General features: G+C 39.7%; 3 protein-coding genes across 3 annotated transcripts; 2 read left to right on the forward strand and 1 right to left on the reverse strand.

Moving 5' to 3' along the window:
• The first annotated feature begins 5,945 nt into the window (after positions 1–5,945).
• LOC141007141 (dicarboxylate carrier UCP2-like) lies at positions 5,946–7,984 on the forward strand. Its single transcript, XM_073479486.1, has 6 exons — positions 5,946–6,073; positions 6,182–6,389; positions 6,470–6,667; positions 6,760–6,861; positions 6,973–7,153; positions 7,244–7,984. Exons 1-6 carry the CDS (start codon positions 5,948–5,950, stop codon positions 7,356–7,358), a joined length of 930 nt encoding a protein of 309 aa, XP_073335587.1. The 5' UTR covers positions 5,946–5,947; the 3' UTR covers positions 7,359–7,984.
• Positions 7,985–10,455: 2,471 nt separating this feature from the next.
• Positions 10,456–12,573, forward strand: LOC141007135 (dicarboxylate carrier UCP2-like). The gene is made up of 8 exons (XM_073479479.1): positions 10,456–10,472; positions 10,578–10,731; positions 10,982–11,186; positions 11,313–11,517; positions 11,595–11,792; positions 11,884–11,985; positions 12,075–12,255; positions 12,414–12,573. Exons 3-8 carry the CDS (start codon positions 11,061–11,063, stop codon positions 12,523–12,525), a joined length of 924 nt encoding a protein of 307 aa, XP_073335580.1. The 5' UTR covers positions 10,456–10,472; positions 10,578–10,731; positions 10,982–11,060; the 3' UTR covers positions 12,526–12,573.
• A 123-nt stretch (positions 12,574–12,696) lies between these two features.
• Positions 12,697–16,330, reverse strand: dnajb13 (DnaJ heat shock protein family (Hsp40) member B13). The gene is made up of 8 exons (XM_073479614.1): positions 16,263–16,330; positions 16,021–16,124; positions 15,327–15,488; positions 15,098–15,246; positions 14,525–14,638; positions 13,251–13,364; positions 13,090–13,166; positions 12,697–12,856 (listed from the first exon to the last, which is right to left on the reverse strand). Exons 1-8 carry the CDS (start codon positions 16,328–16,330, stop codon positions 12,697–12,699), a joined length of 948 nt encoding a protein of 315 aa, XP_073335715.1.
• Between the last annotated feature and the right edge of the window lie 408 nt (positions 16,331–16,738).

Here is a 16,738-nt window from a genome sequence, read left to right on the forward strand (position 1 = left end):
ATTAAAAACAGCTGTACAGTGTCTTCTGTGGGTCTGAAAACATTACTCTGATGATGTCACGGTGATGTCATCATGGTTATCTCAGCTTGCATTTGGACCACTTTTTTCTTAACTGGAACCACACAAGGGCTAAAAAAACAGGATATATTGGCCTTTGCTTCATTAACTTCATCAGGTTTGTGCATTTTTGTATGGAATACACTCAAAACCACTGGCTTTTCAATATGTTCAGAAAACAAATATAAGTACAGCAGACTGTTCTTGCTGCTGAGAAATATCTTGAGAAATATCCAGTAGGTTAATAGTAATATTATTAACTAATGATATTGCAAGTATTATAATATGGTTATGATCACTGGGAGATTCTGCTTTATCATCACTAAAGTCGCAGCTTCAGTCCTGTAATCGGAGTCACTGTTATTCAACAGGCGACATTTAAGAGACTTGTAAATGCAGTTACATAAAGAGTTCAAGAGTTTGTTGCGACAGCTGATCGTCTATCGTTGCAGACTTGTTAATTTGATTGTGAGAGGCACAGGAAGGGAACGGAAGAGGCAGAGGGGGAAGGGGAACACTGTTGGTCATGTACATTTTCAGCTTTCACCCATTTATGAGAGGAGCTGCTGTGATTGATATCAGTAGGTTTTAATTGAATTTGATTGTTTGATTTCATATTTTGAACTTTTAGGATCATTTATGTAAGTACAAAAAAAGTATAATATAGTATAATATATAACATTTACCGCTGAATATCTGAAGGAATTCACAGTTAGAACTGTGACTTTATCGTGTCATGTCCGTTGCATGGAGCAAAATACATCAGTGGAAAGTAAAAGAGCCATTTCTGCGATGGCTCAGTTTCTGACAATGTTCAGGGCTTTCTTTCTTGCTTTTATGAAGAGTTTTACCTCAAATTGTACCACAAACCTGCTCACTTACTAGATAGAAAAAGCAAATTTTAAGGTAACGAAAACACAACGAGTCTTAGTTTCAGGTGAATATCTGATTCTTATATTCTTCTCTATTTTGGTGTTGCCTTCACTGACTTCAGTGTGTTTAATGATGATCTGATGTAGCCTAACGTTAGAGGTTCATTTATGTCCTCAGCCAACTCATCTTCTGAACATCCTGTTCTGACAGAATGGATGTATATCAGACTCTGTTACCTTCCTCTCATTTATACAGTACATTCAATATTGAAATGTTGTTATTATGTTTACTGGGAGCCACAGACACAGTGTGCATTTTTATGTTTACACCACTGAGAGCTGAAATAAAGACTGCTTTGTGACCAACAATGCCAGCCAAAGCTACGTATGAACAACTGAGTGGTTCTTGGTATGTGGGTCCATTTGTTGTCCCAGTGAAATATCTCTTCATGTGTGAAAATGGATTCCAGAAGCGTTTGACGAGGTTGATTAAAGAGTCTAAAATCATAGAAACAGATCACTTAGAGAATATTTAAAGAAATTAAATTAAGATGAAAACCAACAATTGAACTCAGAGAAATGAAGTGAGGGTGATGCTGCTTCACTTTCTTTTCAGTCACCTCTTACCTAATTAGGTTGAGACAGAAGTTGGGGACATGGGCCATACTTGTGCCCCACTAACCTTTACGTGATGCAGCAGCTTCGATTATTTATAGTGTAATGGTCTATATTTAAAGTGTAATGGAGATTAGCTGTTTCACAGCACTCATTCATGGTTCATGGTATTCCAAGTGCAGGAGAGCGCAGCGGTGACGAGAGTCTGCCTGCTCAGTTTCTTTTCCAAGGGCTGTCGAGGAGGTCAACGCAGGCTGGTTGAAGCCGGACCAGCGAGTTGTTTACTGGTCGGGCTGTGTGCTCAAAGGTTATTCACACAGCGTTCTCAGACAGGAACCTGTTTTTAGCATCGGGTCAAGAAAGCAGGTGGTGGACGCAGCTCCCCTCTTTAACTGGGTTTAAGGTTGAATCATTTACAGTCATTGGCTCACAAATGACATAATATTAAGAAAAGATCCAAGATCCAAAATCCAGATTTATCCAACCTTTATAGGGGCGCTATGTAGTTTTGGAGAAGAAATTCAAACTCAGAATTTTAATATTTACAATAATAATGAGGTAACCCCCAGGACACTGTTTGAAGCTAGAAAGGTGGCAGGGTCCGCCAAATATAAACAATGTTAAACAGTATTATATTGTGTTACCCTTTAAGGTCAGTTTGTTTATTTAGTTTAGGCATAAATCAGTCAATGAAGATCTTCCTCTTCTGATTAAAATTTCTTCCCCAAAACTACATAGTGCACCTTTCAAAATACATCTGAAATACTTTAAAATGGATTATTGCCTTTAATCTCTTTGTCCAAACACCTGTGGACACAGTGTTTAAAATGTCTTTATATATGAAGATATAGTGGGAGAGGTAGGGGTGCTGAGGGGGCGGCAGCTCCCCTTAAAATAAGGCATTATAAAAACTATCAGAACATTAATGTTGCGCACTGATGACATTATGACTGACCTCACAGCACCCCCAACCGTGACTGATCTCCAGCATCCTTGCTAATTTCTTTTGTATGCTATATGTAAAATGAATACTACTACTAGCCTTGTACTACTACTACTACTACTACGACTACTACTACTTCAGCAACTCCTACTACTACTACAAGTTGTATTGTTGTGAAATGTTTTTCCCAACGTAGCCTTTTTATCTAACCTTGACTCACCCCATATGTTTTCTACCCATCTGTGTCTATGTTCTTCTGTCTTATCTTAAGAATTTGGGTACGTATTTGTTCCTGATTGTAGGCTTTGTATTCCTGTGTTGATTAAACTTTGGACCATTGCTGAGCTGAGCTCTCATTGCTTTCAAAAACCTCAAAACAGTCAAGCCAATAACTGATGATGTATCGATCACAACAAGTGGCAGTAATTATACTAAAAAATAATAGCAATGAAGCTTGATAATGAAAAGAATTGAAAAATGAATTGACAGAAAATCAATTATTGATCAAATAAATGCTGGGAATTCACTTGAGTAAAAGTTATTATCAAAAGACAAAATGGACACACTGTGCCTTTCAAATGCTAATGGACCCCAAATCACAACCAGCAGCCCACATTCAGTACACACCCAAGGAGTTTTTGGAAATGTCTCACATGGAATATGCAGTGGCGGAAGTAACTAATTACAGCTACTCAAATTACTGTAATTAAGCCATTTTTTTTGTACTTTTATGACAATTTTTTCAAGTCTGTAACTTCATTTGTAAGTAAGTATGCATTACACCATGTAATCTACTTGCTTCCTTTACAATCATAATTGAGTACTAAGTACAATTTGAATTAATATCCTAACCTTTCATCTGCATTCTTGTAGCCAATAGGTTGTCTGATCACAAACAGGCCAATGAAATCCCTGAATATGGACCAATAAAAACACAAAACTGTGCAGCAGGCGCGGGTTTGTAGAGGTGACCATGACCACTGAGCAGAACAGAGCAGGAGTTTGGAGTAATTTGGACTGAAGATTTGGAGAAACAGAAACCCTTTTGATTTAATGCCTGCTATTGATAATGCATTAAACATCATCAGTTAGACGGAGTAGTGTTTGAGAAGAAAACTTTGTGCTTTTACTCAAGAATTATCTTAATACCAGTAGTTTTACTTGTAATTGAGTAATATTTCTGCAATGTAACTGTACTCATACTTGAGTTGAGTACAGATTTTTGGTACTCTTTCCAACACTGGGATTATGAAACAAATTTGATCTGTATACAGTAATGCCTATACATTACCAAAGTACTAGGATACACTAGGTAAACAGAGGAACAGAAAAAAAGTATATGGGAAAAACATACAGCTTTGGGAAGAGAGAAACATTCAGATGCATGTTCCAGCAGGTGAAACCTTAGATATTTACAAGAAACACTTCTGCACAGTCAACCTCATGACTTGACGTAAGCCTGCTGGGGCCCTGACCTGGAGCTGCAATGGAAAGTCACATGTGCTGAGGAATGCACGAACAGGACAGCAGCACTCTACTGACAAAGTGTCTCCCTCTCTCCATTCAGCATCCAGTCCCGCCTTTGGTTGCTGCCGGTTTGCACTGACAGATGCTAATGGCTTGACTGATTGCATACAGATGCCGTGTGCATCCACCCACTCTTGTTCACCGTATGGATTGGCTGAGAAAGATGGCGGTTCCTTTGCTTGGAATGTTTCGTAACTTTATTACTTGCAGGGAGGAGAGAAATTCTAAAGCTCCTGAACGAGTTTTGGTTGGACACTAACACAGCGGAAATGATGTCGTGAAAATGTTTTCCCCCCACTGAACTCTTGTCAGCTACTCAAATGCCCCATGAAAACATTTAGGGAATCCAGACAGGCCTCCCTGTCTGATTGGCCATATATACCAACCAATAGAAACACAGGGTTTGCTCCTTGACGTCTGTGTAGTAATATGAGCCTGTAACCACACGTGTTGAAGCTAGTATTTTGTGTCAAAACTTTAAGTAAATATTCATGATGCTGTTGGTGTGTAAATTTAATTGTAAAATGAACTGTAAAAACAACAAGAAAACACTGTAAACATGCACTCACAGAGTCCATACTGGGCTGTCATGACAGCACTGTGAGGAGCAGATCAACAAGTGCTCAAATATCCAGCTGTGACACACAGACGCTGGTAAACACGGGACACACATGACAGGTGTGTATTACTTGCGGGTTTGCCCCACAGTCATGTGCAAAAGGTGCCTATAAATTGAGGAACTTGTTCGACAGCGAAGAGTAAGCAGACAGCATGAGACGAGGACGCTCAAGGAACTAACTGCCTGAAGAATTGTACATATTGTTCTCTGGATTATAACTTCCTGGAACACTACTTAGGTAATTTTGACATGAAGACAATAGAGCTTTTTATAAAGCGTGCACCATTTCTCATCACTTTTAACTGACTTATATTTAATCGCAGAGATGTGAAAAATAAATGTTAAAATGTTTAAATCTTTTTCATCTTTGCATGGTTTTCTGTATCATAATGATAAAAGTATTAACAAATGAAACCAACAATACAGTTTCTGCTGGTAAATGTAAATGTTTTTTGTTTTCAGTGAGCGGTGTTATGCTGGCTGGCTCACTTCTAACAGAGTTTATGGCCCGAGGCATTTCCACAACAGAACCACTTCCTAAGACTACCGTACTTCTCGAGAAAACTTGAAGCTTTTCTTTACCATTGCTTACAGGTATGCCTTATGTTTGGCTTGAACAATAAATATTAGTATAGTCAGCATTACTAGCACGATCAGGTTTTTACCACAGTTACTGTACGCTCCCAAATGGTGAGACGTGTCACACTGGTGTGTTGTGAGGCAATTCCAGGTGTGCTGTGGGATTATGTTACATGATTATTGTTGCAATCAGTGTTGTAAAAAGTACCCAAAAGTCATAACTGAATAAAAGTAAAGATATTGTGTTAAAATATTACTTTGATAAAAATGAATGTCACCCATTCGAATAATACTCAAGTAAAAGTCTTAAGGTATCTAATCTAAAATGTGGTTAAGTATCAACATTTTTTTCTGGCAATAAATGTACAATCACAGCTGAGGTAAAAGTAAAATATACATATATTTACATTAATGTATACACTGTTTACAATGGGTCGATACAACGTGTTTCTAGTGATCAGAGAACAAGTTATACAGGCTGTTTTGCATGAAAATCCATACAGGTGTTCCTTGGGATCTTGGCTTGAAAGATTGAAAACCAGTGCTATAGTTGTGTAGATGTTGTCAGAGCAAGTACAAATGAACAGTTACATTCAGTGAGTGTCTGCCTGTCTAAGCTTTGTAATGATTTTCTTGGTTTGTGTTTCTGGTATGTGGTGTGATATAACCAGAGGTCCAGGGCAAATAGCATAAAGAGCATGTTTTTCCATTTATGTCATCAACCCAGGCGTAGAAATGGTTGGCATGAAACCCAACGACATGGTGCCCTCTGCGGCAGTCAAGTTCTTTGGAGCCGGCACCGCAGCCTGCATAGCTGACCTCGTCACCTTTCCACTGGACACGGCCAAAGTCAGACTACAGGTGTGACGCATAGTCTTTAAGAGGGCTTGACACAGTTTAAACTGTACATTCTGTTCCATATTAACAAACCAGCTGCTAACAATCTTTTAATGTCATCCTCATGTCTAGATTCAGGGAGAGTCTCAGAAAGGTAAAGGTGGCAGTGAGATGAAGTATCGAGGAGTGTTTGGCACCATCACCACCATGGTGCGCACAGAGGGGCCCAGGAGTCTTTACAATGGACTGGTGGCAGGACTCCAGAGGCAGATGAGCTTCGCCTCTGTCCGAATAGGTCTTTACGACTCCATGAAGCAATTCTACACTCGAGGCACAGAGAGTGAGTATCATTGTGTTGTATGAACGTAGTTGCATCCCTCCCTCTGCTTCATTGTGACTAACACACATGCTGCTGCACAGGCGCTGGGATTGTCACTCGGCTCATGGCGGGCTGCACCACAGGAGCCATGGCTGTGGCCGTTGCACAGCCGACAGATGTGGTGAAGGTGCGCTTCCAAGCCCAGATACGACTGGCTGACGGTGGGAGGAGGTACAACAGCACGCTGGAGGCCTACAAGACGATTGCCAGAGACGAGGGAGTACGGGGCCTTTGGAGAGGTGCCACTTCAAAATGTTCAAAAACCTTCAAATATATCATAAAAAAACAATCCCTCCTCGGGTTTTGAAGACCAACCTCTCCTTTCTTCTAGGTTGTATGCCAAACATCACCCGTAACGCTATTGTAAACTGTGCAGAGCTGGTGACCTATGACGTGATCAAAGAGCTCATCCTGAAGTATGACCTGATGACAGGTGAGCTGCCGAAGAAAATGTATTCCAAAACTGCAGTCTAATTTCTTTCACATCCAAATACAAATATCAGCTGCTGTGGAAGGATATGACTCATCTCCTGTTCCCCTTCAGACAATCTGCCGTGCCACTTCACTGCTGCCTTTGGCGCAGGCTTCTGCACAACAATCGTGGCCTCTCCTGTGGATGTAGTCAAAACACGGTTCATGAACTCGGGGTCTGGCCAGTACAGCAGCGCCATCAACTGTGCTCTCACCATGCTGAGACATGAAGGTCCCACAGCCTTCTATAAAGGGTAAAAACACACTCAAGTATCAGTGAAGCAAACAGCACTAAAATAACCAGTTTGGGACTCTTCTCAAATTGTCTTTTCTGTCTCCTTCAGGTTCATGCCTTCTTTCCTGCGACTGGGGTCCTGGAACATTGTGATGTTTGTGACGTATGAACAGATTAAAAGAGGCATGACGAGGGCGCAACACAGCTGGGAGTCGCCGTTTTGACCTCATCGCTTGTTTCTTCAGACAGGACTGCAGTCTGAATGTCACCATGATGCAGTGGTGAGCAGTGGTTGAAAAGGGAGACCTGGAAGTGGCAGGTCATGGCAGGAAGCTCTTTTACTTCCTGAATGAGGGCATTGTTGCAACACCAGATGTGATTGAAGGATTCATGTATAAAGACACTTTTTTTGCATTGTAATTGGGGAAAAAAAGCTTATTCAGGTATCTAAGACAGGTGTGATAGAGTAATTCCAAATGGTTATGTTTGACCTCTTATTAACTTATGTAGTAAAATCTTAATCAGCAGGCTGTTCCGTAGCTTTGACGAGGGATTTTCATGTTTACAAGAATGAACTGTGACATAATATGAATGATGCTGCTGTGTAATTTTGTTATTTACTAGACAGATTGAGTCTGGCAACACCAGACCTAAACAGTGACCATTTCTATGTTGTCTACTGTAGATTGTTTACAGTGTTTACCATCGTTTATGCATGTGGTCAGGGGTTTATAGGTTAATCCATGTGCTGCTCGTTGTAAATAGTATGATTTATTGCTGGTCGATAAGTCATAAATATGTTGTGCACAGTGATAAATGATGCCAAAATTAATAAAATGATGTGCCATTTATTTCTTTGTCTAGCATTTCTTTTGTCTTTTACTGAACCTTTTTTAGAATCAACAAACCTTGGAGTACAGTTTAGTGCAATTTAATAGAAAAAGATCACAGATGGACTAAAGTCGAGCAAAAAATTAGATGACTTGTGCATTTTGTGCTTAATAAAACAGAAAGTGGAGCATCATGGGATTTAAGCAGGACAGTATTCAGTCTTCTTATTAAAACAACATTATGTAGAAATTGGCATTTTGTGTGATTTGGCGCCCCCCGTTTGAGTTTCTGAGTGCAACACCACTGTTGAAAATGCAGATCCCAGGTCTGTAACAGCTTGTCAGATGTAATGTAAGTGCTAACTACAAACAAAACTCATTACATCATAAGAATGTTATGTAAAACTTGTATGTTGAAGTAAACATGTATGTAACACTGTGATCCTACCCTCTCACTGAAGTTACATAGTGCAGAAACAAGTGATAGAGACAGAGACACCATTCACCCTATTACAAGACACTGTACCATCAACATGATTTTCAAGCTGTTAATTTAAAATGAAAAAGTAACACAATTTTGCTTTAATTTCATTGTGGTAGAAAACAGTGGTAAACAACATCTCAAACTTTGGGGCAAATGATACAATTAAACAGGATTCACATATATACAACTTCTTCTGATATAATTTGATGATTAAAGATCCTAGTTTGTCCCCAACGAGCCTCCATAAAGTTTCATGGTAAAAGAAACTGCTATCCTTTGATTGAATATGTCATTTCTTCACTATGTGTTTTCATATTCGATGAAAAATATATATTTTTTCCTACTAGCTGATTTGGGAAAGCAGCAGTCAGCAAAACATGGCTTCAAAACCTGTTCTTACTAAGCAAATATAGAATAATTTCCATTTCCACGTTTACATAACCCAAGCAAGAAGCATGTAGGCTGCTGACATGCAGCATTAAGTGAGTTTTGTTCAGAGGGCCTTCATCGGGCCTGAATGTTTCCTGAACCATCTGTTCCTCATGCTGCAGTTTCATACTTGAATCAGTCCGATCAAAGAGGCACAGGGACAACATGTATCCACGTTGAGAGGCATCCACTCATTCATAACATTGCAATTTGCCATGCATATATTTTATATCATATGACTACTCGTCTTAATCGAGAGCAAGTTTTGTAATCCCATATTACACACAGACAGCTTCAGACGTGGTCTCCTAACAACCTCTCAGGTCTCAACAACTAGATGGAGAATGGAGAAAATGCAGCGCTAAACCCCACAGCTCGCTAATCACGATAACACACTGTGTATGTACAGATGTTGTAGTGTGTAAATGTATCTTGCTGTTTGTTCTGGAGGCACGAATGCACACAGTGAAAACAAAGTATCCCCGTAGGACAAATAGAATCTGTCTACAACGACAACCACAGCACGACTATGTTAAAACTACTGTCTTAATTTAATAAAGTGCTGTATTTATTGCTTGTAAACATTCCTGTTCACTGTGCCTATTCAAAAAGTTAGATTCATTACTTTTTAATCTGTAACTTTTTTGTCTTTTAAGTACAATTTTAACACTTTCTGTATGTTTTAATGTCTTATCTTAATGTATATCTATGTCTCTGTAAAGCACTTTGAATTGCCTTGTCTAAATGGTATATGAATAAACTTGCCTTGCCTGTCAGAGCCCTATCAAGGAAACATTTGCGTACATACACCACTGTTCAGATACACAGTAAAATTTGATCTGATTTTAAAAGTTTGTGTTTAAAACAAACAGCAGATAGTATACTTGTCGTCTCTTTGACCAACTGTACAGTGCTCAGTAACAGTGTCTTTCAGTTTAGCTCCTCAGTTATCACTGCAGGAACAAAAAGCCGTGGTGAGATCTTAATGGGTCTGAACATACGGATCCAATTCAGCGGGCCATGTACTGTGTGTTCTTGTATTTTCAGCGTGACTCAGCATTTCTTCCTCAAGTCTGTACTCTCTGTACCATAATGCCACTGTGTGTACAGACCTGTAAACAGATAGCTGATTTAACCAAATGAGTTTGAGCAAGTCAGAAAACCTAAGAAATCATAGTTTCACCTATTCTCAATATACTGTGCCTGTCTTATCAATCACAACTCTGGTTTCTAGTGTTTGTTATGATGTTGGTGTCTCATGACACAATAGAGAAGAAACTTGATTATGAATTCAAGAAGATAACAGAAGATAAACATGAACACAACATTCCTGGAAGCATTAATCAGACAAATACAAGCACAGGCTGTTTGTCACACAGACAGGTTTATAGCGTGTCTGTTTGACCAGCAGGCAGCTCATATGGATGTGGTGATGGGGGTGGGGCCGCACCAGCAACACATGCCATGATGTAACAGTCATGGCTGTATTTAAAGAGGAGGCTCTGCTGCATCCTGTCCACGCACTCAGTCATTTGGACACTGTCGCTCGGAGAGGCATTTCACCAGGAATTTTAGCTTCCACTAATCAAATTACGGTACAGTCAAAATCTTTCATACATATTTTTTCTTGGCATATTTATATTGATGTTAATACTGTTCCACTGCTGTTGTTGTTGATTTTTTCTTCTGTCTTTCTTCAGGATTTGGAGTATGATTTTAAGGCTCATCACTTCTGAAAAATCTTCTATGGAAAAACAAGGAAACCAATTTATAGCTGGGACTAAATTTAGCCAGAGGGACACCTTTAGAGAATCCTGATCTCTAATGTTTCCGTCCTAAACTGCTCTAATAAAGGTAAGAATCACTAACCAACATTCAGACCCCATGTAAAATGAGAGAAATTATTTTTTTTTAATTGAATTTACAAGGCATTACTATCCCTGTGAGCACATCCTGTTTCCGTCTACAGAAAATAACAGCTGTCTCTCATTTAGCATCACTACAACCTCTGCTAATGGGGGTTTTAAATTAGCTACCCAACAGCTGGAGGTAACGTAAATTACATTCATTTTGTAATGTGTTTTGGGGGGTTTCTCTTTTTCAGATTTTGGAGGAGCTCCTTGTCCTGTCCACATTAACAAGCCACTCTTCAATCCTTTTGTTGATCAAAATATTTTTGGAAAATGGTTGGATTTGGACCTGCAGATGTGCCTCCATCAGCAGCGGTGAAGTTTGTGGGAGCAGGAACTGCAGCCTGCATCGCTGACCTGTTCACCTTTCCCCTGGACACAGCCAAAGTGCGGCTACAGGTAAAAACTGTTTTTTATCAGCACATCAAATTCTGGTGTTGCATTAAAACAAATGTGTCCATAAAGCATTTTAGGCATTAGAAGCTATACCGAAGTCCCCCATCCTCTCTTATTTCTCCTGAACAGATCCAAGGAGAGGCCAAAGCTTCAGTGAAGTCTGCAGTGAAGTATCAAGGAGTGTTTGGCACCATCAGCACCATGGTGCGCACAGAGGGGCCCAGGAGTCTTTACAGTGGACTGGTGGCAGGACTCCAGCGGCAGATGAGCTTCGCCTCTGTCCGTATTGGTCTCTACGACTCTGTGAAACAGTTCTACACTAAAGGCTCTGATCGTGAGTATTGTGAACATCTATGAATATCTTCTGTCTTGCACCAGTCAGGCCTCACATCTCCCTCCTCTCTGCCTCAGATGTTGGTATCGGCAGCCGCCTGCTTGCAGGATGTACCACTGGTGCCATGGCGGTTGCTTTTGCTCAGCCTACAGATGTGGTGAAAGTCCGCTTCCAGGCACAGGCCAGGGCTCCTGGGCATGCCAGACGCTACTGCGGCACCATTGATGCTTACAAGACCATTGCTAAGGAGGAAGGCATTAATGGTCTATGGAAAGGTAGCTTGAGCTCAAGATCATTCTTTAGGTATCGAAGCATATTGTTTGTTTTAAGTCTTTTCATGTGTTTTTATATGACTCTTTCACACAGGGACAGCTCCAAACATCGCACGAAATGCAATTGTTAACTGCACTGAACTGGTGACATACGATTTCATCAAAGATACACTCCTCAGGTCCACTCCCCTGACAGGTAAAACAATGGCTGCAGTGCAACATGACACAGAGGGGTGATATATGTGTGTGTGAGTGGAGCAGTAACTTTCAGCCTTCACTCCACAGATAATCTGCCCTGCCACTTTGTATCAGCCTTCGGTGCAGGGTTATGCACAACAGTGATCGCCTCTCCAGTTGATGTGGTCAAGACAAGATATATGAACGCCGCTCTGGGCCAGTACAGCGGCGTCCTCAGTTGTGCTGCTGCCATGATGACCAAAGAGGGACCGCTTGCTTTTTATAAGGGGTAAGCACTGACTGCACGGACAATATTAATGAAGGATATAAATCATTTATAAAGGAGGGGAAGGGGACCAATGGCTGTAAACTTAACGTACAAAACAGCAATTAATATGGACAGAGTGCAATCAATCATGTTGTTTTCTCTGTTTTTTCTCTCTTGAGGTTCATGCCATCTTTCTTGCGCCTGGGCTCCTGGAACGTGGTGATGTTTGTTACGTATGAGCAGCTGAAACGAGCCATGATGACAGCAAACTGCACAAATATACTGTTATAAGTATTGTCTGTCAGAGGGCTGATGTTGTAGCATCTCTTTACTTTCTGTTGGCCCCTACTGTATATTTCAACTTAAAGTAAAGTTATTTGAAACCCTTGTTTCTCATGACAGAAATGTTACTGCATCAATCTTAAGTCAAATGATGAATGAACACATGCATTGAAGATGTGATCAATATTTAAAATTGAGAGCTTGTTTGATCAGATGTTTTCCCTCAGCGGAGAGCGTCTCAGGAAACTGGATGTCAAACGTGATGATGAGGTTTCCTCTCTGGGCAGGATCCTGGGACAGAGGCATTCCCTCTCCGGTCATCACTTTTTTGTACGCAGGGCTGACAAACAAACCAAAGACAGGAAAATATGAATTAATGCAGATTAAACCCAGAGAACATCCTTCTATAAATGTCCCTTTTTAAGTGTACTGTTTATATAAAGTGTTGAATTTCTTATGCTCGTGTCTTCCTTCTCTGATCATACATTCAGCTTTTAGTTTATCTGAGATTAAAGTGAAAATTAACAGGATTACAAAAAACACTATTATACATGAATGTAGAAAAGCACTTACTGTACAATTTCATTGATGGGAATGCTGAGCAGCCTGCCATCTAGTGTCTCCACATCCACAGAGAACCCAGTCAAAGCCTGTGGGAACAGTTAAGTGTTTGTTATACTTAAACCAAACCTATAAGGATGATTTATTTTTAAATCCATTATTCTGGTTCTCACCATCTCCAGAGAGATCTGGGTCTTGTAGATCAGGTCATTGAGTTGTCTAATGAACAGAGGATGACTCTTCTGTCGCACTATGAACACAATATCTGCAGGGATGCTGTTTGGGCCCTGAAGGTAAAATACAGCAAACTGATTACCATGTAGTCATTCTTAACCTAAAACATGGCTTAGTAATAAGTTGTTACTATGCATATTTTGTTAAAGGTTGGCTTTATGCACAAACTCTGTTTGACCAAAATTGAATAAATCATATTAATTAAATAAGAAGAAGTAAAGGAGACCCTCCTTATTAGTTTTATCCATTTAAGCATTTGTGAGTACCTTAAAGGAGATCTGCTGAGGCCACCTACTGGTGGCAGAGCGGCACATACAGTATATATTCACTCACCTGCTCATATTAAACAATGAGTTTCTATTAATATCTTTACCTGATTCAAAACTGTTCTGTCCTGTATTCTGTGGTCAACAGCTTGAGCAAGTTTACAGTCATGTTTCATCAGTAGTAATCAGTCTCAAACACTTACAACATAACATAATCAAACATAACCACAATATTGTAATAATAATAATACACACACACACAAACAAACCCAAAACAAAATGTTGTTGTGTTTTGCTCTTCTCACCCAAAATAGTACAAAATAGACTTTTCTCCCAAGCTTATAGCACACTAAAAGTTGCACTTGTATATAATGAAGTCCTGTAAGCTGAGAAATTAGCTCTGTGGTGCAACAGAAAGTCGGGCCGATCAGCACCAGGGACAGCGCTACAAGCCAAAACTCAGGTCGTAACACATTTTATTTTTACATAAGGCGAGAAAAATAAAGGAACAATAAATATTATGACCAAAGCCTTACTTTGTTTTTAACCAAAATATCCCATCCTAACCTCATCCAAAACAACTTATGCTAACCTTTAACCGAACTGGGTAAAGCATTATAAATCTCATTTTATTGCATTTTCTTCTGACGGTTCTCACAGAACAAATCTACAATCCTGTTTACAGTATTACTGCATAAATCCCCTTTGAATTCGTCACGTTTCAAGCCCTATAGCACTTATTCAAATTGGATAAAGTCATACTGATTTTGATCTGTGTCAAGACTGTTGAAATACCCAAATGATGGCACGGTAAGACAAAAGAGTTTAAAAGTATAAAAGTAAAACATAACTCTCCTGTCACATCGCTACACATCAGACACCAGACTGGATGAGCTATTAGTTACTACTGTTACAGATGTAAAAATGTTGCTGTATATTTCTTTTACCTGATCTCCCTCTTTGGGGAAAGTTATTCTTGTGCCTTCTTTCCATCCAGGTTTCACATCTATACTCAGGATCTTGTCTTTGATGCTGGATGTGTATCCATCCTCATTCATAACCTGTTGAGAAATAATAATAATAATAACAAAAAAAAGCATAAATGTACTTTATTCAGTCTGTTTGTTTGGACCTTGTTGTGATTGATTAGTTTGATCCAAGTCATGAGTGTCCATGACCTCTCAGTCTAATCAATCAGAGAGAATTCCTGCACACACTCTTCACCTCTGCATTGATTTTTTTTTTAAAAAAGGTCAATGTTTTGGGCACAAAGACCTTTTGTCTTGAGAAATGTCTTTGTGACTGAAACGTTAATAAATCTATCGTTACAGAGGTGAAAAAATTGTGGGAGAATCTTTTTCGCTGGACTAAGAGTTTTTGGGGGATTTAATTCCCTGCACCACAAAAAGAGATAAAAGTGGTGTGCGTGTTGCCTTCGACTCATCTTGTATATATGATTTTAACCATTCCAAAGCTGAGGGATGAGAAAAGATACTTCTCTGAGATGCAGTAGCTCTTACCCTGCGAGATATCTTAATCTTTTTTGTGCATCCATGGAAGAGATCATCCAGGGACAAGTGAAGGTCTCTCTCTATATCAGAGTCTTGCGTCTTAACCACTCCTGGTTGCAGGCCTCCAAACTGAAGCGGAGCATCATTTGTATAGAAGTCTTGCAGAAAAAAAATGAAATATAGTTGATGTAGTATGAAATTTGACAAGAACATTCACCGTATGGTTTGTTTTCCTCACCTGCGAATGGGTTGTCGCCTCCAAAAAACTGTCTGAACGTTTTCTCTGGGTTCCCGTGGTAGACATACTTCGATGACCAAGCTCCAGTGTTGCCAAACTCAGGTGGGATACCCCCTTTTAGACCATCCTCACCAAACTTGTCATAGGTTGCCTTTTTTCGAACTGTCAGAACATAGATGTTGTTATAGACACATAGTCTCCGTGCAGTAAATACACTCAAAATACCAGTACAGGTAAAATTTTGCCAAAAGGAGGATCAATTTATAGATCCAGGCAGATGATTTTAAATAAAATGCATATGTCCTGTAGCCTTTATTAGACATATGGGAGTACGCTGTATGTATTTGCTTTAATTATTCATACTTTGGTCAGATCACTGGATTTTCCTGTATTCAAGCCTCACAGTACTCTCCTATCAATCTTCAGATGTTCCTAACCATAACATCTATACCTCAGTGCAGATTCAAAGTTCAAAGATTTAAGCACTATATAATTGTTCCAGATTATTCCAACTTTTTTCTTCATTTCATGTTAGCAGTGTGTTTGTCTTTAACCCTGTTGAATCTAACTTCTTGCTGCTGCAGTCACCTACATTTCTCATGTTACAACATTGTACACATGTAGCAAACCAACCTAACAGTTAGCTTGCAGGAGGCGCTGCAGTAACACATCCATCCTGTGCCTGCCTACTTACGGTCGCTCAGAACATCGTAGGCTTCACCCAGCTGACTGAATCTCTCAGCTCTTCCAGCCTCTTCACTGCAGCTCGGATGAAACTTCAATGCAAGACGTCGATATCTGTATTAGATACAAGAGGAAACCAGTGAAAATAAGTATCATACGCCTGATAAAGAACAAAAAAAACCCTGTGTGAGTTGCTTCAAGTTTTAGCGTATGTTTAGTTACTCAATGGTTGGTATTTCAATAAACACTTACGCCTGTTTGATTTCTGCATGTGTTGCATTTCTGTTTACTTCCAGCGTCTCGTAGAAATCGCTACTCATCATGGATTTAAGCTAGCTCAAAGCTCAAGGTGGCAAAATTAAAACTCACAAGCAGCGGTTGTTTCATTTGGTCTCCAGGGTAACAGCGGTTCTCGCGGACTCTCGCGAGACTTGCACTAGTGGCTGAACCAACTCTAGACAGGTATCCACACACTGTAAAACCTGACAAAATATTTGACTCCTCCTGTTTTTAATGTTTATCTGTGCTGTCTTATTATCAGCTTCTCAATCACCTATTAACTTAATTGCACTTTTCTGTGCACTGAAATAAAGTTTATTTGAGTGACTGGTTGATAATATCACTGTGTATGAAGTGAGCCAGTGGTCATGGCCGCATTAATGTTCTTTACAGGTACCTTGTCACTACATTTTAAAGGCGTAATATGTAAGAATTGGCCACCGGTTGAA

Source organism: Pagrus major, chromosome 13 (genome assembly GCF_040436345.1).
Source record: "Pagrus major chromosome 13, Pma_NU_1.0".
Taxonomy (NCBI): Eukaryota; Metazoa; Chordata; class Actinopteri; order Spariformes; family Sparidae; genus Pagrus; species Pagrus major.

Excerpts from the sequence above, each read along its gene's own strand:
- dnajb13 (XM_073479614.1), bottom strand. The coding sequence starts at position 16,330 with ATGAGTAGCGATTTCTACGAGACGCTGGAAGTAAACAGAAATGCAACA. Across the intron at positions 15,489-16,020 it reads CTACGATGTTCTGAGCGACC|TTCGAAAAAAGGCAACCTAT; the intron begins GTAAGTAGGCAG and ends ATGTTCTGACAG. Across the intron at positions 13,167-13,250 it reads CCCAGATCTCTCTGGAGATG|GCTTTGACTGGGTTCTCTGT; the intron begins GTGAGAACCAGA and ends CTGTTCCCACAG.
- LOC141007135 (XM_073479479.1), top strand. The coding sequence starts at position 11,061 with ATGGTTGGATTTGGACCTGCAGATGTGCCTCCATCAGCAGCGGTGAAG. Across the intron at positions 11,986-12,074 it reads CAGGTCCACTCCCCTGACAG|ATAATCTGCCCTGCCACTTT; the intron begins GTAAAACAATGG and ends TTCACTCCACAG. Across the intron at positions 12,256-12,413 it reads CCGCTTGCTTTTTATAAGGG|GTTCATGCCATCTTTCTTGC; the intron begins GTAAGCACTGAC and ends TTCTCTCTTGAG.
- LOC141007141 (XM_073479486.1), top strand. The coding sequence starts at position 5,948 with ATGGTTGGCATGAAACCCAACGACATGGTGCCCTCTGCGGCAGTCAAG. Across the intron at positions 6,390-6,469 it reads CTACACTCGAGGCACAGAGA|GCGCTGGGATTGTCACTCGG; the intron begins GTGAGTATCATT and ends GCTGCTGCACAG. Across the intron at positions 6,862-6,972 it reads GAAGTATGACCTGATGACAG|ACAATCTGCCGTGCCACTTC; the intron begins GTGAGCTGCCGA and ends GTTCCCCTTCAG.